We start from the raw sequence: 22,215 nt of genomic DNA on the forward strand, positions 1-22,215 counted from the left end.
TTTGGTTCTTACGAGGCCGCTTTCTTGTGCGGAGAATTGTTCCGTTTGTATTCCTACAGGGGAAAAATCGGTGGAGGCTTCTTGCTCCGCCTCCTTCTGGGTGTCCCTGGATTTTCTTCATTTTAATTTTGTGACTGCTCTGTTCTTATCTTTAATAAATGTCTTATTCTGGCCGGGCGCGGTGGCTCAAGCCTGTAATCCCAGCACTTTGGGAGGCCGAGACGGGTGGATCACGAGGTCAGGAGATCGAGACCATCCTGGCTAATACGGCGAATCCCCGTCTCTACTAAAAATACAAAAAAAAAACTAGCCGGGTGAGTTGGCGGGCGCCTGTAGTCCCAGCTACTCGGGAGGCTGAGGCAGGAGAATGGCGTGAACCCGGGAGGCGGAGCTTGCAGTGAGCTGAGATCCGGCCACTGCACTCCAGCCTGGGCGACAGAGCGAGACTCCATCTCAAAAAAAAAAAAATAAATAAAATAAAATAAATGTCTTATTCCAAACACTGAATGTCCCAGATATGTTTAATGTATAATGTCCATCAAAGGAGTCCGCTGTGCAATGTAGGTGCTAATCAAAAAATGTTCATTTCTAGTTTTACCAAACTTTATTTCACTAGGTAAGGTACAAGAATTGAGTTACTAACTGACCCCAGCCCTTCATAAACAAGTCTAAGGAATAAATAAGCAACCAGGAAGTAAACTGTTACTTCTCTTGTAACAACCTTAAGGGAGACAAAGCAATGAAGAACCACACCCAGTTCTGATAATAGGTGGATAAATCCTTATAAAAGCCCTGAACCCTAGTCACAGAGGAGGTCTGCACACATCCTGCCTGCTCAGGTGAGAATTTAAGACCCGGCTGTAGTTCTCCTTTTCTTCTCTTTCAATAAGTAAATGACATTGTCCACCCTGCAGTAGCTAAGCCATGGCCCACATGGAATCACTATCATTACATCCTTAATGAAGTGAGTCACTACCGTCATATCCGTAATTCAGGGATACTTCCTGCACCAGAACCAAAGGAAAGAGATCACTAGGAGACAGAAGCTTGTTTCCACAACTTCCTTCTATGAGCACTGTATCCAGATTAACTGGCCCTTTGCCTTTTTAGAGTTAGCTACTGAAGACTCATACTGGTGAGTTAGGGAGGATTAGGATATACGGTTTTTCTCATCTTTAATTCCTCTAATTTACGGGCTAACAGAAATAACTAGAATGAACAGTTTTCATTATTATTTATTATTTATCCATTTAATTATTTGTCACTGAATGTAAGCACCGTCTTAGGTATTTGGGATACAGTGGTAGATAAGATACAGTCCATTTAAAAAAAAAAAAAAAAAAACTGTGAAAGATAAAAACAAAAGATTACAATCCAGGATCATCAACACTACAGAATTATGGTCTATTTCATTACTGCACCTTCTCTCCTTATGTATGTCCAAATTCTACTAAGGAGAAATAATAAAGTTTTTCTTATTTTTGAGGCCTTAGTACCCAAGATAATCTGGTGATCCAACCACATAAAGTGTTTCTGTAAACTTTCCTCTATGAAAATGCCTTATCGAATTGACTGCTATCTTGAAATTAATATGCAGGTCAAACAGTCACAGAATGGAAAAGATACAATCACACATTGGTTAATTCAACCACATCTATGTACACTCAGAAAATAAACAAAATCAATTACGACCGGATTTTTGCATTAAGTGTGAAGACCTGAGAAGGAGGAAGTACCACCTTGCCCTCACTCACTTCCCACAATTTATATTCTCACATTAGCATTATTTATTTATTTTCCTTTTAGAGATGGTGTCTTGCTCTATCTCCCAGGCTGGAGTGCAGTGGGGCAATCATAGCTCACTGCAGCCTCAAACTCCTGGGCTCAAGCCACCCTCCCACCTCAGCTGCCCAAATAGCTAGGACTACAGGTACACACCACCATGCCAGCTAGGTTTATTCTTTAGAACAAAGCTTGATTTGCAAAGAGTCACTGTTAGGATAAAAATATACCATCAGGGATCAGTAATGCACTAGAGGAGTATAGCAATAACGTACTTATCTACTATATAAGCAATAGCATATATTGGCATAGATTTTATCAGATTAGTTCAGAATATAATATGAAAAAGGTATATTTTTGACAGAGATGGTTGGGATGGGGATGAGAGTGGCAGCATTAGTTGCCATACTGAGAAATACAAAAAAAAAAAAAAAAACTTATCTATTTCAAAAGTTTGCTTATATCTGGTCTTTAAATTGTTCACATAATATCTAAATAGTCTCAAAGAGAATCCATCAGTTAGGCATCAATCCCCAGGAGGTTGTCTTGCATCTAATGTCATATCTGAGCAAGTTCAATATTTGCTAACTACATACTCATGGCTTTCCCAACAGCCAGTGGCCAGCTCCCTCCTTTTAGGGATACATGACAGATCTGAGGGTTAGGACAGAGTGGTCATCCATCAAGGTCTGACCTTCTTACACACCCACTGTAAAGGAACTTCACAGCTTGAAGCTTGAAGACTATTTTTGTTGATGGCACCACATGTCTGCACCAAGCTATTAGAATAAATCCTGTAAGAAATCAGAAAAGTCAATCACTTGAGGCCGTATGCACAGAAAAGGAGTTGAAAGGCATGAAGGGATAAAAATTGAGCGAATTCTTTCTCCCTATTCAGGCAGAAGAATTAAAATTGTTCATTAGCCTCTCTTTAAAATGTGATCACCTTTTTTTATTTATTTTTTTGCCCTTACCCATTGTTCATTCCCTTTCTTGTTCCCTATTTCCTCTCCTTTTCACTTTTTCCTCTCCTCTCCATCTGCTCTTCTTAATCTATTCCCCAAGTATCATAATTTGGCTTTCCTTTTTCCTCTCTCTCTTTCTTGGCACTCCTTTGAAGCCCCTTACCTTGAGAAGTTTAGAGGTGATCCATCTTCCCACCTCCAGCCAGAATTGTTCCTCAGACCAACCCAGCGAAAGGCCTCACTGAGGAAATCTTGGAGCAGGCTCTAAGAGAAAGGTTGAAAACCAAAAACGAGACCTAGTGTCACAGTCAAACAACTATTCCTTTCCGTGTTGGATTCCTAATACTAAGTTAAGTAATTAATTAAAAGACAAACTAGCATTCTTTACACCCTCCATCACCACCACTCTTAAGGACTGAATGCTTCCTAAAATCAGTATGTTGACCCCCTAACCCCTAATGTGATGATACCTGCTGGTGGAGCCTTTAACAAGTAATTAGGTATAGATAAGGCCATGAGGGTGGGGCCTCCGTGATGCAATTAGTGTCCTTACAAGAGGAGGAAGAGACCAAAGCACTCTCTCTGTCAAGTGAGGATATAACAAAAAGGCAACCATGTGCAAGCCAGAAGTAGGTCCTCACCAGGAGCCAGAGAACCTTGATGTTGGATTTTCCAGCCATCAGAACTGAGAGAGAGAAACATCTGTTGTTTAAGCCATCCAGTCTATGGTATTTTGTTTGAGCAGCCCAAGATAAGACAACTATTCACTCTAAATAACTAATTTCTCATTTAACATCTAATTCTAAAGATGTGTTAACTGCAGAGAGGAGCAGCATCCTAGAATTGACCTTTCTATCCATATCTGGATTCTTATAATGTAGCAAATAAGATAATATTACATATCTACCTTCCATTGCAATTTTCTCCTTAATTAAAGGGAGCACCTGACAGGTATTCAGATTATTTCAAAAGAAAGAAGCTCCACATTTGCTGCAGAAGTGGTCATCTTTCCCATCCTTAAATATGTAAATTATGATTAAACCTATAGCAATATTCTTGGTTTTTTTCCAAAGTCTCATTTTCCATGTCCTTGTCAATCTTGTATATGGCAAGAAAAAAACAGTTCTTAAGGGAGTAAGTTTAAGGTAAAGGTATATCGGCTACACCACTTATGTGTGCCACGTTACCCAACAGAACAGAGATAAAAGATCCTTCGATCTGCAAAGTCTGATATTCAAATGAAGAAGTTTATATCCTAAGAGAATTGCCTCTATAAATGAAATAAAATAAAATATTAAAGATTAAAATAGATTAAAATAAAAGGTTAAAAAGATAATCCAAGGTAATTTTGTTGTAGGATTTAGTGTTGGTGTAATTAACAATTACACGTTCAATATTTTCTAATGACAGCTTAATTGGTCAAACACCTTTGGAATAAAATATTCTTTTATATCTAGAAACTACTAAGAAAGCAACACAATTTCAACTGCCTATGGTGATTATTATACCACCAGATGTCCCATTTTGATGTTGTTTTTATTCCACTCCTGAAAGATGATTGCTGAAGAGTAAGAATTTATGGGCTCTGCTCTTAACTGTCTCTCTTTGCCTACTTGGACCCTGCACGAGCACAAATAGAGTTGCTCTTCTAAAGTTAAGAGAAGGCCAGGCACAGTGGCTCACGCCTGTGATCCCAGCACTTAGGGAGGCCGAGGTGAGTGGATCACTTGAGGTCAGAAGTTTGAGACCAGCCTGGTGAATGTGGTACAAAACTCCCAACTCTACTAAAAATAAAAAAGTAAAAAAAAACATTAGGCATGGTGACGGGTGCCTGTAATCCCAGCTACTTGGGAGACTGAAGCATGAGAATCGCTTGAACCCAGGAGGCAGAGATTGCAGTAAGCCGAGATGGCACCACTGCATTTCAGCCTCGGTGACGGAGTGAGACTCTATCTCAAAAAAAACAAAATAAAATAAAGTTAAGAGAGGCAAAAGGCCTCTTTGCACTTCTAGTAAAGACACGACAGGAGAGAAAAGGAATCTTTTGTGCTATTTCTCATGGCCAGAATAACCTCTATTTTCTCTTCACTGGGTTTCGGTCCTGTTTCCATTCAGGACATGACTGTGGTGGTTCCTAGATGAAGCATTTGAAAAATGAGTACGACTTGTTTATCAATGCTTTTCTTCCCAAATAATCTATGCCTTATGATGACTTTGTTCTCTCAGAACCCAGTATCCTGAAAACAATTATCTCTTACATTTGTATTGCACTCTAAGGTTTGCAAAATCCCTCTGTGTTCATCCCCAGCATCATTTGAAATACTACATACACAGTGTGGCATTTAGGAAAACAAAACAGAAACAAAATTCTGGAGGCTCCTGGCTCCCTCCTTCTATCTGAAGATGAGCAGGTGGTTTAATCTGGCTGAGCTTCAACTTCTTTATGAGGGTTTAGCTTAGATACTTTCTAGGATTCTTTCCAGTTATGAAATTCTTGACAATCTTGGAAGGTAGGCAACTATTATTATCCTCACCTTTAGAGATGAGAATTTGAGGTCATGTGGGTGAAAGAATTCATCCAAGAATTGGATCCTTATCAAATAATCATCCAAGTTTTCTCTCCCAGTGCTAAACTTTTCATCACTCTGTGCCCCTGATTAATGTCCTCCAGTGGTCTCACTTTTCACACAGAATAAAATCTAAAATCCTTATAATGTACACACAGTCCTACATAATCTAGCCCCTGCTAACCATTTACTCACTTCCTAGGTGCCAGCCACATGAGCCTTCTTTCTGTTCCTTTCACATGCCAAGGTCATTCTTGCTTTAGGGTCTTTGCACAGCTTTTCCCTCTGCCTGGACTATCTTTCCTGAGATTTCTACATGGCTGTCAATCAGGTCTAGATATCAACTCAAATGTTCCCTCCTGAAAGAGGCCTTCCTTAACTAACCAATCTAAAATAGTATTCACATTTACTATGACATCATACTGTTTCATTTCCTTTAAAGCACACATCACCACATTCATTTGTTTAGTTTTGTCTGTCTCTTCTGAAGACAATGAAAGCACATGTAACATGTATGCAATGTGTAATGATCAGAGCAGGGTAATTAGCCTATCGCTTCAAACATTTACCATTTCTTTGTGTTGGGAACATTCAAAATCCTCTCTTCTAGCTATTTGAAAATATACAATAAATGATTATTAACTCTAGTTACCCTGCAGTGCTGTAGAGCAAGGGTCTCCAACCCCCAGGCCATGGACAGTACCAATCTGTGGCCTGTTAGGAACCGGCAGGAGGTGAGTGGCTGGGTGAACCAGCATTACCGCCTGAGCTCTGCCTCCTGTCAGATCAGCGGATCAGCGGCGGCACTGGATTCTCATAGGAGTACAAACCCTATCGTGAACTGCGCATGTGAGGGATCTAGGTTGCCTGCTCCTTATGAGAATCTAATGCCTGATGATCTGAGGTGGAACAGTTTCATCCTGAAACCACTCCCCACAAAGGTCCATGGAAACATTGTCTTCCACGAAACAGGTCCCTGGTGCTAAAAATGTTGGAGACCACTGCAATAGAACATTAGAACTTATTTTGCCTATCTAGCTGTGATTTGTATCCTTTAACATAACTCTCCCTAACCTCCCCTTCCCCAGCCCTTCCTAGCTTCTTCTATCCTCTGTTCTGAGGTCAACTTTTTTTTAGTTTTCACATAAGCAAGAACATGCAGTGTTTAACTTTCTGTTCCTGGTTTATGTCACTTAACATGGTGTCCTCTAGCTTCATCCATTTTGCTAAGAATGACAGGATTTCATTATTTTCTATGGCTGATTAGTATTCTAGTGTGCATACATACCACATTTTCTTTATTTCATTTTTTATTATTATACTTTAAGTTCTGAGGTACATGTGCAGAATGTGCAGTTTTGTTACATGGGTAGACACGTGCCATTGTGGATTACTGCACCCATCAACCCGTCACCTACATTAGGTATTTCTCCTAATGCTATCCCTCCCCTAGCCCCTGACTCCCAAATAGACCCGGTGTGTGAGGTTCCCCTCCCTGTGTCCATGTGTTCTCATTGTTCAACTCCTACTTATGAGTGAGAACATGCAGTGTTTGGTTTTCTGTTCTTCTGTTAGTTTTCTTTATTCATTTATTTGTTGTTAAACATTTAGGTGGATTTCATATCTTGGCTATTGTCAATATTGCTACAATATACATGAGAGTGAACATATCTTCAACATACTGATTTTATTTCCTTCAGATAAATACCCTATATATGTAAATATGTGTCAATTTTTAAAATGTTAATAACAAAATTAAATTTAAAATATCATTTTCCTTAAAAATAAATAAATTAAACAAAATATAAACATAATAACAGCAACAACTCTTGACTACCATATCCCTAGCACTTAGAAAAATACATAAAATTATACTCAATAAATGCATACCAGGCAAAGTGGCTCATGCCTATAATACCAGCAATTTAGAAGGCCAAGGTGAGAGGATTACTTGAGGCCAGGAGTTCAGAACCAGCCTGGACAACATAGTAACACTCTATCTTTACAAAAATTTAAAAATTCAGCCAACCGGTCATGGTGGCATGTACTTGTAGTTTCAGCTACTTGGGAGGCAGAGGCAGGGAGAAGGATCACTTGAGCCCCAGGAGTTTGAGGCTGAAGTGAGCTATGATCATGCCATTGCTCTCCAGCCTGGGTAACAGAGTGAGATCCCATCTCTTTTTAAAAGAATTATGTTTAATAAGTATTTATAGAAATAAAGAACACACAATCAGGTATTATGCTGCAAGAAGTTAAAACCCTCTGTACACAAACTCTGTATTTTTTACTTTCTCTCTGTAAAACTCTTAACTGTGCATGCTGGGGGTAAGGAGGTAGACAGGAGAGTGAATGAAGTATATGACAGATGAAATGACATTGTAATTTTTAGCATAGCTTAAAATTTTTGCATTTCTTAACCAACTTGTTTAAAGAATTATTTAAATTACAAAAAAAAGAATGGAATTTTTAAAATATTTTCACAAAATTGGTGTGGTAGTGATAGCCACGATCTAAAAGATTCAAAAATAAATGTTACTGCATTCAAAGTATATAAAATTTGAGTATATGTGAATCAAAAATTATAAACTAAATATTTGAAAAAATAAATTAATTAAAATTAACAAAAGGAATAAAAGAGTAATTCCCAATTTCTCCGTTGGAATTATGAGAAAAATAGTCCATTTCTTTTTCTTTCATTTCAAGAGGAGGAATGGCAGCTAATGAAGCACAGAAATTGATAAAGATTTGCTCAGAAACTTCAATTAGAGTCTGAAGAGCTAGGATTGGGTAATGCCCACGTACAAACCCCAATCCTGTGCTCATTTACTACCCTCAAGACCCATATAATTCTAAGTCACTCGATCAGTCAGTCCTTTTACAACTTCTCATTGGTGAGGCTGGATATTGAAAATGTTTATTATGGCACCTTCACTCGAAAATCTTCCAGTTGGAAGAGGCCTTCAAAACCATAGTGCTAAAACCTATTCTATGTACTCATGGATGTGTGTGTGTGTGTGTGTGTGTGTGTGTGTTAGAGTGAGAGAGAGAGAATATAGAAGCAGCATGAAAGTAGAAATTGTAGAAAGTATAACTGTAGAAACAGCATGAAAGTATAAATGAGTCTGCTGCAGTGGCTGACACCGGTAACTCCAGCACTTCGGGAGGTCAAGGCAGGAAAATCTCTTGAGCCCAGGAGTTCGAGATCAGCCTGGGCATCATGGCAAAACCCCGTTAATACAAAAAATATGAAAATTAGCCAGGCAAGGTGGCACATGTCTGTAGTCCCAGCTACTTGGGAGGTTGAGATATGAGATAAGAGGATCATTTGAGCCTGGGAGGTGGAGGTTGCAGTGAGATGAGATTGTGCCATTGCACTCCAGCCTGGGTGAGAGTCTCAAACAACAACAACAAAAGTATAGGTAAAGGTGGTGACTGAGAACTCTTGTCACCCAGAGAAGGTGTGAGCTAGAACACTTAGGTGTTATGTCACTTAGCGTTTGTAATGTTTGCTTATATTTTAGAAAAAATGCAAACCCTAAAAGCAAAGTGAAGATAAAATCCAAACAAACAAAATCAGGTGCACTTTTTCTTTTCTTTTCCTTTTTTGCTTTTTTAGTTCAACATTTATAACTTCCACACACACTTCTGTATGTAATATTTTTAACTGAAATTAAAATATCATTAAGGCACAAAGCATATTCCTTAAACTTCCAAATTAACATGGTTTACAGAATGTATGTAAGTTATTTCAACCCATATTAAGAAAAACTAACAATACATTGAAACTATAAAATCATATCTTTTGATTAGCCAACTTAATTCTAAGGAATATAATGTAAATAAGTGACCGCAAGCAAAATGATTTCTATAAACATGCTCATAGCTCATGACAATTGAAAATTAGTAGAATTGTATCTAAGAATATGAAAAGATTTAAGCAATAGTGAAATGATGCAGAATGTGTAAAAATACTGTTTAAAACTAAAATAAAATCTGGTTGCAATTTTTTATTACCTGGAATAATTTAATGCTTAGTAAAAACCAAGAATGAAATAATACTATTTGATAAAAGCAAAATATAAAATAACGGGTTCCAAAACGCCTAAAACCATAGCATAAAGGTATTTTTAGACAGTATAGCTCTGCTTTGTCCCACCAAACCCATGGCTAAAATCATCCTGAAAGCAGTGACGGGAATTCCCACAAGGGAGAGCCTCAAACCATCATGAGATGGGGCTGGTTGGGATACCATAGAATAAAGCACTCAACGTCAAGGTGATCTGTGCAAAGCATCTATTACGGGAACTTACAGAGGGCTGCAGCAATCCTCACGATGGACAGTCAGAGAAAAGGAATGTTTGACCTACGTATGTCCACAGCAAGGGGGTCAGAGATGGAGCTTTTATGAGGGTTTAAGGAATCTGACTTAGGGCTGGGGCTACTTTATTTCAGTGTTTTGAGCTGCAACCTAGATACCTTTATCAGTGACTGGAAATATTCAAGGCTGGGGTTTGGGTTGGAGCCTGCAGGGGAAAAACCTGTAGCTGGGTGGGTCATAGGGCGGTCAAGGCCCTCTGCGATTTTCAGCCAATGCACAGAAAGCAAGCCAGGAACTGGGGAACCCTACAGCCTCATATTTTCAAATAATATCATTATTGTGTTTTTCTTCAGACACTTTTCCAGGTGAAGTATTTAAAGCAAAGGATGTAATTACTAATTTGAAAAAAATTACAATACAGAGTACTCATAAGGTCTAAAAATAATTATATCTATTGCTTTAAATTTAGAGATGTTTCACTTGAAAACGCATCTCAAGATTGAGTAAAAATATAGAGCGTATTACTTGAAAATGCAACTTACTGTCTAAAAATAAGTTTAGCCTGTTTCCAGACTTTTCAGATATCCTATAATATGAACACATTAATTACCATCATCTAAAAACATGCAAATAACATTAAGAAATTTCAAAGGAAAATTTGACAGGTTACAAATTACTACAGCTTAATATCAATAAGAATTTTCCCTATAATTTTGCGTAAGTACACACTGCTAAAAGTCAATAAGCCCTGCTCTATAAACCATCATTTGCTCCTCTTTTTAAAAGCTTGTGGAAACAATGTCCGTTAACAGATGGATATCCAAGTTCACAGGAGCCTTATTCTCAATAGGATAAATGGATAAATGGACAAATAAAATGTAGTATATCCATAAAATAGAATGTTATTCAGCCATCACTTTGATCCATGTTACAACATGGAAGAACCTTGAAAACATTATTCTAAGTGAATAAGCTAGACACTGAAGGACAGAACAGGCAAATCCATAGAGACGATAAGTAGAATAGTGATCACCAGGAGCTAGAGGGAGGGGAGTTATTGTTTAAGAGGTACAGACCTTCAGCTGGGGATGATGAAAAGGTTGTGGAGATGATGGTAGTGATGGTTGTACAACAATAGGAACGTACTTAATGCCACCGAACTGTACACTTGAAAATGGTTAAAATAGTAAATTTTATGTTAGGCATATTTTCCCACAATTTTTCAAGTTAAAAAATAGTGGAAATATCCTAGCTTATCATGCCCATCCCTTGTTATGCAGTTCACACTAGCTGCTTAATCTGATTATAAAGAAGCGTGACAAAAGGCACACATTACCAGACTGTGAAGACCTCCAGAGTAAAACAGTTCCCCTACCATCTACCCTGTTGCCAGCCATTTCTTTGAATCTTCTGACATATCATCTCAGATTTCCTCATAAACAAAATACTCAATTCAACAAGTCATAATTTACTCTGTGATGTATCTTTTACTGAAAGCCTGTCTTGGGACACAGAAGAGCAAAGTAAAAGTTATTTTTGGCTCTGGACTTTATATTGTTGTTTGAGATTTTTGTGTTTCTGAGACAGAGTATTACTCTGTCTCCCAGGCTGGAGTGCAGTGGCCTGATCTTGGCTTACTGCGACCTCTGCCTCCAGAGCTCAAGTGATTCTCCTGCCTCAGCCTCCTGAGTAGCTGGGATTACAGGCGTGCACCACCACGCCCGGCTAATTTTTTGTATTTTTAGTATAGATGGGGTTTCACCATGTTCCCCAGGTCTTGAACTTCGAACCTCAAATGATCCACCCGCCTTGGCCTCCCAAAGTGCTGGGATTACAGGCGTGAGCCACGGCGCCCAGCCGGTCTAAAAAGTTTTATCTTCACTTTGTACATGAGGAAACTGAGAGTCAAAAAGGTTAAGAAAGTTGCTGAAGTTCACACAGCTAGTAAGAAATATAGTAGAAGCATACTCGTGACTGTCTGAGAGAAACCAAGCTGTTTTCATTACCCGATTAAAAATATACAGAAAAGTGACTATGTTACCGTAGTGTTTGTATTGCTGTACCCAAAGAAGGAAACCTTGGGTATTATTAGATGTAAATCCTAAATATGTGAGAAGCCCATGCCAGAAGTTCAGGGAATCCCAAGTTTAGGAAGACAGGTAAAGTTGAATGAGAGGTTGTTACAACAGTAAAGTTGGATCGTATAATTCCAAATTATGATAATGAGGAAGAGAGATATTATAGGGCAAGGAACATCGGAATAGATTTAAAGAAATCAAAGCAGTTTCACTGGGAACTCACTAATGAATACATACTTTAAAATAACATACCAATAACTATAAGGAATCAGGGCTAACAACATCCAGGATGAACTGAGCTTGGTGGGGGGGGGGGGGGGGGAATGGCAAGAAAAATCAAGAATTTGAATATATCTAAACATCTAAAGACATACTCAAAGGGCAAGAAGGAGTAAGGGCTGATGCCATAATGTTAACACAAAAATGAGAAAATAACAGAGCAATTTAATTTCCATTTTGTTTTTATTTTCTCTATCAAGAATAATCTTAAGGTCCCAGAGAGAAAAAAAGAGACAATAAGTAAGCATCTCACTATTTTAAATATATTTAAGCCTATAATCCCAGCACTTTGGGAGACCAAGGCGGGAGGATCACTTGAGCCCAGGAGTTCAAGACCACACTGGGCAACATAGTGAGACTTCATCACAATAAATAAATTTAAATCTCCACGGTCATACAATGTACATTCTGTATGTCAAATTCAAAAAAAATTTTAAATATGTATAGAAAAGAAACCAGAAGACAATTAGTAGAAAAAGTTATCTTGTTGAACATGTGCAAAATGGATTCCGGAAGCTGTCAAATGCAATATTTCTATAAGTGACTCTGAAGGTGAGTTGATGTGGATTTTTTTTTTTTTTTTTTTTTTTTTGAGACAGACTCTCACTCCATTGCCGAGGCTGGAGTGCAGTGCTGTGATCACGGTTAACTGCAGCCTTGACTTCCTGGGCTCAGGCAATTCTCCCACCTCAGCCTCCCGAGTAGCTGGGACCACAGGTGCATGCCACCACACCCAGCTAATTTCTGTATTTTTTTGTAGAGGCAGGGTCTTGCCATGTTGCCCAGGCTGGTCTTGAATTCTGGGTTCAGGCAATCCACCTGCCATGGCCTTGCAAAGTGCTAGGATTACAGGTGTGAGCCACCGTGCCCACTAGAGTAGAATTTAAAATTTGGCTCTGCCAGATTTGTAGCCTTAGACTTATACTCATTAATTCTCTGGTTTTTTTTTTTTTTTTTTTTTTTTTTTTGAAACAGTGTCTCACTTTGCTGCCTAAGCTGGAGTGCAATGGTGCGGTCTCAGCTCACTGCAGCCTCCACCTCGTGGGTTCAAACGATTCGGGTGCCTCAGCCTCCCAAGAAGCTGGGATTACAGGTGCGCAACAGCATGCCCAGCTAATTTTTGTATTTGTAGCAGAGACGGGGTTTCACCATTGTAGCCAGGCTGCTCTTGAACTCCTGACCTCAAGTGATCCACCCACCTCAGCTTCTCAAAAGTGCTGGGATTACAGGTAGGAACCACCACGCCCAGCCAATTCCTCTGAATTTTACTCATTCACCAACAAAATGGGGATGTGAAACTCTATTTTTCAGAATTGCTGTGACGATTAAGAATACTATACATAAAGGCCGGGCGTGGTGGCAGGCGCCTGTAACCCCATCTACTCGGGAGGCTAAAGAGGAGAATCGCTTGAACCCTGGAGACAGAGGTTGCATTGGGCCGAGATTGTGCCACTGCACTTCAGCCCGGGCAACAAGAGCAACGCTCCTTCTCAAAAAGGAAAAAAACCAAAAGAATACTATACATAAAACACCTGGCAAAAAGCAGGTGCTCAATCCACGGTAGCCTCTGTTATTGTACACTTCGCCGTAAGTGATCTAAGATAGGAGGTGAACTCTACTTAAGTATCTCAATGAAAGATGACCATTTAACAGCATGAGAGGGATATTTTCCATAGGCCTGTAGATTCTACATACAGCAACGAAATCCTCTAGCACTTTCCACCAATGGAATGCCAGTTTGAAAAACTTCAGTTTTAACAGATCCATAGAGCTCTCTTTTTTATTTTTACTTTTTGCTCTTTTGGTAGTGGCTCAGACCCCAGTATGATACTAGAAACATTGTACATACCTCAAAATAGTATGTAAATCTTGCCCTGCGAACAAAAGAACAGTAACACTAGAACAAGAGACGCAGCAGGTCAGGTAAAAGTCAATTCGGTTCTACAGAATCTGACAAAAGTCAGAGCAAGAAAAGGAATCAAAGCAGAGAATCAAGTAAGATTCCAGAGGAGTGTCAAAAGTCAAACTTATGACATCTAGCAGGGACATTCTACCCTCTCCAGCACTGACCTGGCCCCACGGAGCCTTAAGAGAAAATAAACTCAATTTGGAAATGCAGTGAGTGTACCTCTGCTGGTTTTACTCAACAATAGTCTCAGGAATGGCGGCATGTAAGGAAACAAAGGAGGGACAAAATCCCTCTAATGATCCTGCCCTTCCTCTGGATACCTCAGAGAAACAGCAATATTGCCATTTTCCCAGATGTTCTGGGCCTTCATCCTTTCCCTCCTCACCTCTCATGATCACACTGTGAAATGTATAGTAGCTGCTACACCACAATTTTCTGTGGCAGTGTCTTGTGCTATGACTCACGACTCCTGTTTATGAGTTTTGCCCTCAATGTTTCAAATTCACGGCTCACTTCTGCTATTTACTTCAGTCAGCTCGAATCCTCAGAGTCACTATATCAGAATAAGAATAGGGGTTGCTACAAGGTCCAGAAAGCAAGGCTATTTTGCTGGAGGCCATAAAACTAAGATGGCATGTTTAATGAGTATGACTCAATGCATTCTGCCACCTCACTTAGAGAAGACTTAAAAAAAAAATGTTAGTCACATATGTGGAATGATTTAGAGTTTAGATTCTATGTGGAATTCCAAAGGAGTAAGTGTTTCTTTGACAGAAAACAAGAATCTGTATGCTTTATATAGGTAGCTGTATAGGTAGTTATAAAATTTAGGAACTCTGTGTTCTCCCCAGCTGCTTTAGAGGAACCTCTGGATTTTTTCCAAGGTAAGTTAATATAGTTTAATTCTCAATAAACTGTTCTCTGTGACTAGATTCTACCCCAAAAAAGAAAACAGAAAACAATAGCAAAACACAAAAATCAGTATTAAATTCGTGCTAAAGACGAAACTAAGATTTCTTGTTTTCCTTATAGATGTTATTTATGTAGACAAATTACAATTTGATTTTTATACTAGGCAACCTCAGGATGTCAATTCCTTGTGTTGCCTTGAGATGGTCTAGGACCAATAGCAAGTTCTTTTCCAAGAGATTGCTGGGTGGATAGGAAGGATCTGAGGGGCCTGAAGGAAGTGGAGGCCACCACACACACACACACACACACACACACACACACACACAAACACAGGTGCTTATATCCCAACTTTCTTGACACTGCAGTCTGGAACTTACTGGATTCCAGTGAATAAAGGGAAAACTTTTTAAAAGAAGGCATTTAAGCCCTTATCACAATCACTCTGTCCCCGTGATCTCTATCTTTACCTCCCTGCCAAGTTCCACTGTATAAGAATCTGCTGCCAGGCCTGGCACGGTGACTCACGCCTGTAATCCCAGCACTTTGGGAGGCTGAGGCGGGCAGATCACGAGGTCAGGAAAGTGAGACCATCCTGGCTAACATGGTGAAATCCCGTCTCTACAAAAATACAAAAAATTAGCCAGCGTGGTGGCGGGCGCCCGTAGTTCCAGCTACTTGGGAGGCTGAGGCAGGAGAATCACTTGAACCTGGGAGGCGGAGGTTGCCGTGAGCCGAGATCATGCCACTGCACTCTAGCCTGGGTGACAGAGGGAGACTCCGTCTCAGAAACAAACAAACAAACAAGAAAAAACCCAACAATCTGCTACCTTGTTGTTGGACCTGTATGTTTCCGGACCTAAGACTTCTTTTAACTAGAGCTGTATTTCAGGTCTAATTCCTCTCCAAAACACTCACCATCCTTCTGCCTCCTTGCCCCACATACGCACTTACATGTTATGCAAGCATCTGGGTTGCTGTAACTGAGGTTTGTTGGAGCAGACAGCATAAGAGTAAAGAGTGGGGAAGGAGAGGGAAGAAGGCGGAAGTAGAGGAAGAGGAAAGAGAAGAAGAGGGAAGCGGAAGAATACAGTATCCCCCTCAAATCACAGATTCCTTCTGTTCCTCAAAAGAGGATACATGATCCATTTAAACAGCAGCTAAGAAAAACAAAAGAAACAAAAACAAAACCCCTACATTTTCTAAATGTTTGCATTTACCATTTCCTGTTTGTCCGTTATCATAAGGAGGTGTGAGTCTCTGGCTAGGCAGAATTCCAGACTAGAAATCCAGTCCTTTTTCTCCACTGAGAAATAATAACAATGGTTACCATATTTCATCCAGTGGTCTGGGCAGCTAGGACAGCTGGCACAAGTAGAGTACTTGGAGCCTAGGAAAGAAGAGGACCTGGTTCACATCTTCATGGACCACTCAGTCTTGGAAATGAAATGGGAGATAAAATGGAATATGGCAGTCCCAGGTCTTCCCTGCTCCACCACTTTTCAGATTAAGGGTTAGAGAAATGTGTAACAATGCATGGTCTCAATTTGAATACCTCATAATGTCCACCCTCATCATCTACTAAGTATGTATTCCACTACACAAGAATAGGACTATAACTGAAGGAGCAAAGAAGAAAATGTACAACAATCTGCCTGAAAACTCTGGAGCAAGTACTTTACTTGTGCTAGAGATCTCTGTGCACATGTAATATACACACACCAGATAACTGTGTGCTTGTATGATATGTGTCTGTGTACTGTCTTTGCTCAGTGCATACATTGCATAATTGCATAATGTATATTACTTAAATCAGGCAGAATCATTCAGAATGCCCAACCAAAAATGCACAAAAAAAAAAAAAAAAAAAAGAAAGAAACTAGGAAAAGCAAACTTAACTAGAATGAAAGGTTTTGCTTTTTTATTATCACAGATGTAACTCTCACCATTGAAAACTGGAAAAAAACACTTATACTTCAGCAAAAAGAACTTACGTTGATATTTTTTTAAAAGGGTTTTCTGGCAGAGAAGCATAACAGGTGCTAAAGTGAAAAGTGATAGAATGTTCTAACCAAGATCTTTTAAATACGGAAAATCCGCATTCCTTTAAAATGGTTGGCTCATAGTTTTGTTAAGATGAAAGGGAGCTGGCCAGGCATGGTGGCTCACTCCTGTAATACCAGCATTTTGGGAGGCTGAGGCAGGTGGCTCACATGAGTCCAGGAGTTCAAGACCAGCCTGGCCAACATGGTGAAACCTCATCTTTACTAAAAATACAAAAAAATCAGCCGGGCATGGTGGCACCCGCCTGTAATTCCAGCTACTTAGGAGCTGAGACATGAGAATCACTTGAACCCAGGAGGCAGAGGTTGCAGTGAGCCAAGATCACACCACTGCACTCCAGCCTGGGCAACAGAGCAAGACATTGTCTCAAAAACAAACAATCAAAAATGAAAGGGAACTGAATATGCCTTCAAGGTAATTCCAACCAAGATTCCAAAATTCTACTGATTTTCTACTTCAGTTTCAATACTTAAACATATTTGCATAAACTCACCGTAAGCACAATTCTACAGTGAGCAAGTATGAGCCATTATATTCCATGAGCACATGTGTAGATATATAATTGCAGAATACAGTATATATCTACTCTAGATTTGTGAGTTACAAAGTGAGGAAAGTAGTACTTTTCATACAAATATTAGATAATTGTTCTCTAGGAAGACCTGGCATACAACCAATGTAAGTTTTGGAGATCAAGCTGTTAAATTGGCACCTTATAGATTTGTGCTTTTTCCATATGACTGTGACATTAGTCAGCCTGGATTAGAAATTCCCAACTTCCCTAGGAGTTCCTTTTTGTCAAAGGTCAGACTTGGATCTGAGGTAGAAACCCTGGAGCTAAACTCTTAGAATCCTAATAAATTGGCAGAGCGCAGTGGCTCACACCTGTAATCCCAGCACTTTGGGAGGCTGAGGAGGGCAGATCACGAAGTCAGGAGTTCAAGACCAGCCTGGCCAACATAGTGAAACCCCATCTCTCATAAAAATACAAAAAATTAGCCAGGCATGGTGGCGGGTGCCTGTAATCCCAGCTACATGGGAGGCTGAAGCATGAGAATCGCTTGAACCTGGGAGGCAGAGGTTGCAGTGAGCCGAGATCACGCCATTGCACTCCAGCCCAGGTGACATTGTAAGCCTCCGTCTCAAAAAAAATTTTTTTTAATTAAAAAAAAAGAATCCTAATAAATCACTTCTGTATAATCTGTCACTATCATCCCCTAAAAACATAAACCTAAGCTAGGACTCTAGACTGTAAAACAATAAACTGAGAGCCCTCTAGATCACTAGATTTAAGGACTTAGAAGAACTAAACTTAGAAAAATTAGTTTCAGAAAATGTGAAAGCACCGGACTGGCAAAAAAAAAAAAAAAAAAAAAATCAGAATATGTTTAATTACATTATGATATATCTATATGTGAAAAGTTAAACATCATTAATATTATAATTCAAGTATCACAATACACATGGCAGTACAAAAATGTTTCTGGCAACATAAAATTAAAAAGCAATATGCAAAATTATGAGCATACTATGATAAGAACTATTCTCAGCCTTGCATTAGAAGAAAGAAAGGTGGGAGAAATTTTAAAAGGACTTGATTGCAGTTCTATTAAGAAAATATGGTCAGGTGCAGTGGCTCACACCTGTAATCCCAGCACTTTGGGAGGCCAAGAAGGGCAAATGCCTTGAGCCCAGGAGTTCAAGATCATTCTGGGCAACATGGTGAAATGCCTCTACAATAATAATAATAATAATAATAATAATAATACAAAAATTAGCCAGGCATGGTGGTACGTGCCTGTGGTCCCAGCTATTCGAGAGGCTGAGGTGGATCACTTGAGCCTAAGGAGGTCAAGGCTGCAGTGAGCTGTGATTGTACAGTGGCACAGGGTCCACTGGTATAGCAGCACACAAATCTATCACCCACAGCCTGGGTGACAGAGGGAGACCCTGTCTCAAAAAACAAAAAGAAAATACACACTGACACAAATGCACATGGTCAAAGATGAGGAGGCTATACCCAGGAAATAGTTGTATAAAGATGTCGATGTATTTTGTTTGAATTATTTTTTGATTTTTCAAAGCTCCTGCTATGTTATATTGCTTTTATAATATAAAATGAAAGATTAATTTTGGTTTAAGTCTGCACTTACCCTGGCACAGGATCCACTGGTATAGCAGCACACTCATAAGAACTGCAGTCAGAAGCCCCAGAGCTATTGCCACAAGGCAAGAACAAGAAGGCCTGGAAGAGGAAGCTGCAACAACAGAGAATCAAAGCGCAATCCTGAGTCAGAAGATAGGTTGAAAGAAAAGAGAAAGTCAGGGAAGGATACCGCATCTTAAAGCAATTTGGCCTAATGGAAACTGAGATCCAGGCCATAAAGTTTCCTTTTCTAGATGTATCAGGAACTTGCTCTAAAGTCAAAGGTAACCATTAACACCTGTATCAAAGAACTTACTGTATTCATCAAGATAAAGAATGCTTTTTTCCTTTGACATTGTGACTTTTACTGTCTCATACTCAGGTGGTGAGAATACAAATTGGTGCCTCTTTGGAGGACAATTCGGCAATATCTACCAAAATGGCAAAGGCATTTACCCTTTGACCTAGAAATTTCTCCTTAAGAAATTTTTCCTACAGATACTCACATGTGCAAAATGTCATATTTATTCATGGCAGCAATATTTGTAGGAGGAGAAGACTGAATACAATCTACATTCTATCAGTAAAAGACCTGTCAAATACATTTTTGATATATCCATAAAGTGAATATACAGTTTCTAATAAAGACTGGCTTTTTTTTTTTAACTGATATGGAATATTTTGTAAGATATATAGTCAAGACAAAGAAACATTCTGCAGAACAGGATATGCAAATATCTCTGCAAGCACACCCAAGAATCTGATAACATTGTTTGCCTCTGGAATGGAAAAAACAGTCACTGGAGACAAGATAGGAAAAAGACTTTTTACCTTATTTTCTTTTGTACCTTTTGAATTTTGAACCATGTAAACATATCATCCATTCAAAATTTAAATACATAAAATTTAGATAAAAATAATCTACATTTCAAAAGTGCTTTGTAAACTGTCATTATTAAAAGAGCAGTAAGTTTAGGTTGATGCCATGTTTAAGCATAGGACACTACTTCACGTTAGCTATGTTGCATACAACCTAAATCTAAATTTCAAATTTGAAAAATGGAAGTATTTTCAGCAAATCTTTATTTTAAAATCGAAGGTATCTCATAGTCCGATAGTGTAAAAATTACGTGTAACGAGCAAAACTCTGTGAAGTAAGATGATATTTAAGTTCTAATTTTGACTCCTTTGTTTAATAACCTTGAATTAGGAAATTAAACTTGCCTGTTTGGGCTTCAATTTTCTGTTTACATTTTAGATAAATTATTCTATCTATGTGTGTATCTATGGAGTATTCTAAACTTCTTAAAGAAAAAAATATATAATGAGAGATGCCTTCATAAAGAGAGAATTCTGCATAATAAGTATTTGGACTGATGAATCCAAAGGCATTAGATTTCTAGTAAAACTTTTAAAAAGACATTTGCATCACAGGAGAACATTTAATGAAATACACAAATGTTCATTCTTGTGTTATGCTAAATTTAAAAAAGGTATCAAAGCATAATTGTATTTGTGTAACCATAAGCCAATTCAAGAAGTAAAATAAATTTTTTAAATTTACTTTAAGTGTATATTGAAAGTCTCTAAATAGTTCCAAGTAGGTTCCAATTTATCACCAGTTGTGTGTGTGACCTTGAACATATACTTTGAGATATACATTACTTCTAACTTAATATTTCTATTCCTTAGAAATTAACACAGATATAATTCAAAACTAGGAAAAGATTACACAAATAAAGATGTCCAATGCTGTATAATTTATAGTAATAGAAATAAGTCTAAATATCCCAAGTATACTAGAATGATTTAGCAAATTAAGGCAACACTCTCAAAAGACATTAAAAATTATAATAGTAAAACTATGTAGTAAAAAGAGAGAAAGCTTAGGGAACTACCCTAAAGAATATACCTCGTGGGAGTTTACTGCCTAAGATACAAAATCAAGGATTAATTTTGGCATTTGCACTATTACCTATCTGTCTCAGATAATGTTCTCTCGGGGCTCTATGTACAAATGGCTCTTTTGCCTTCAAATCCTCAGTCACAGAGACTATTATCTGTAGTGTTCTTGATACTTTTTCTTCCCTGTTTCTTCCCTGTCACTATTCTAGTGCAACACTGAAGTTAAAAAAAAAAAAAATCTAGATATGTAAATCAGTTTCTTTCCTGACAAAACTCTTAGTATTATCCACCAGCAAAACTATTGGTGTCCTCCTCATTCCATAGTCAGAAAAACAGCCATACTTTTAAACAGCTGGTCCAAGGTTACTCCAAATATAGCTAAAGAGATAAAGTTCTCCCAACAAAGTTCCCGCTTTAGATAGGAGCAAGAAGGAATAACGGCAATGCCCTAGGTTGGGTTTCTAAGATGCGATCAAAGAAGTGAATGGTTAGAAAAGGGTTTACCTGAGGCCTAAGATCAGATCCTGTACCATACACCAATTTTTCATATTCCAACTCTGGACTTTAAACTGAATCAAAAGTATTTCCTCAAATTATCCTCGATTCTTCTGCATCCTCTGCTTTAAACTTACTCTATGCCCCATTCATCCGTAGCCTACTGTCACTATGCATCGTCTTCCATGCTACCTTGGTTAACTCACATTTTTGCTGTGGTCCGTAGTCATTCTGGGCTTGGGTTGCCGTAGGCAACTCTAACATGGAATAAATGACACTGTCAGTCATCTTCAGCTAAGATCTTTCACATGCAGTTGAGAGAGTTAAATTATCGAAGTGTGAAGGGATATGTATCAGTCAGGAAACAGCCCAATCTCTAAACTGCTAGCAGGAAACTTGACAAAAGCAGAAGTAATTTTTCAGGAAATGATTCAAATTTGGGGACTGCCTATAGAAATTAATATTTTAAGTTGCTATTTTTTTGCCCCAGATACTCTAGATGCTCATTAAATAGATATTGAATTGATTCCCCACGTCACCTAATTCTGTTGAGCAAGGAAAAATTGCTCTCAAGTCCAGCAATTTCAGTTATGGAAACTAAAATAAAAGTGAGAGTGGTTACTAGCTATGAATTTCTCTCAGAATTTTTTCTCTGCTTTGTTTCCTTCTGAAAAATGTCTGCCAAATGAGACTGTATGTATGTATAGATGTATGCCAAGTGAGACTGATTTCATCATTCCTTGGAACTTTTGGGCAGTGATAAGCAATAATGAAATGGACTGTTGGGTGCATGCCTGG

General features: G+C 38.6%; 1 protein-coding gene across 1 annotated transcript; it reads right to left on the minus strand.

Moving 5' to 3' along the window:
• Positions 1 to 478: 478 nt before the first annotated feature.
• On the minus strand, positions 479 to 21,795 carry KLRG1 (killer cell lectin like receptor G1). Its single transcript, XM_007967537.3, has 5 exons — positions 21,624 to 21,795; positions 19,025 to 19,129; positions 16,028 to 16,197; positions 2,911 to 3,011; positions 479 to 2,576 (listed from the first exon to the last, which is right to left on the minus strand). The coding sequence occupies exons 1-5, from the start codon at positions 21,703 to 21,705 to the stop codon at positions 2,465 to 2,467; spliced, it is 570 nt and encodes a 189-aa protein (XP_007965728.2). The 5' UTR covers positions 21,706 to 21,795; the 3' UTR covers positions 479 to 2,464.
• Positions 21,796 to 22,215: the final 420 nt, after the last annotated feature.

The sequence above is a fragment of the Chlorocebus sabaeus genome, chromosome 11, assembly GCF_047675955.1.
Source record: "Chlorocebus sabaeus isolate Y175 chromosome 11, mChlSab1.0.hap1, whole genome shotgun sequence".
NCBI classification, from domain to species: Eukaryota; Metazoa; Chordata; class Mammalia; order Primates; family Cercopithecidae; genus Chlorocebus; species Chlorocebus sabaeus.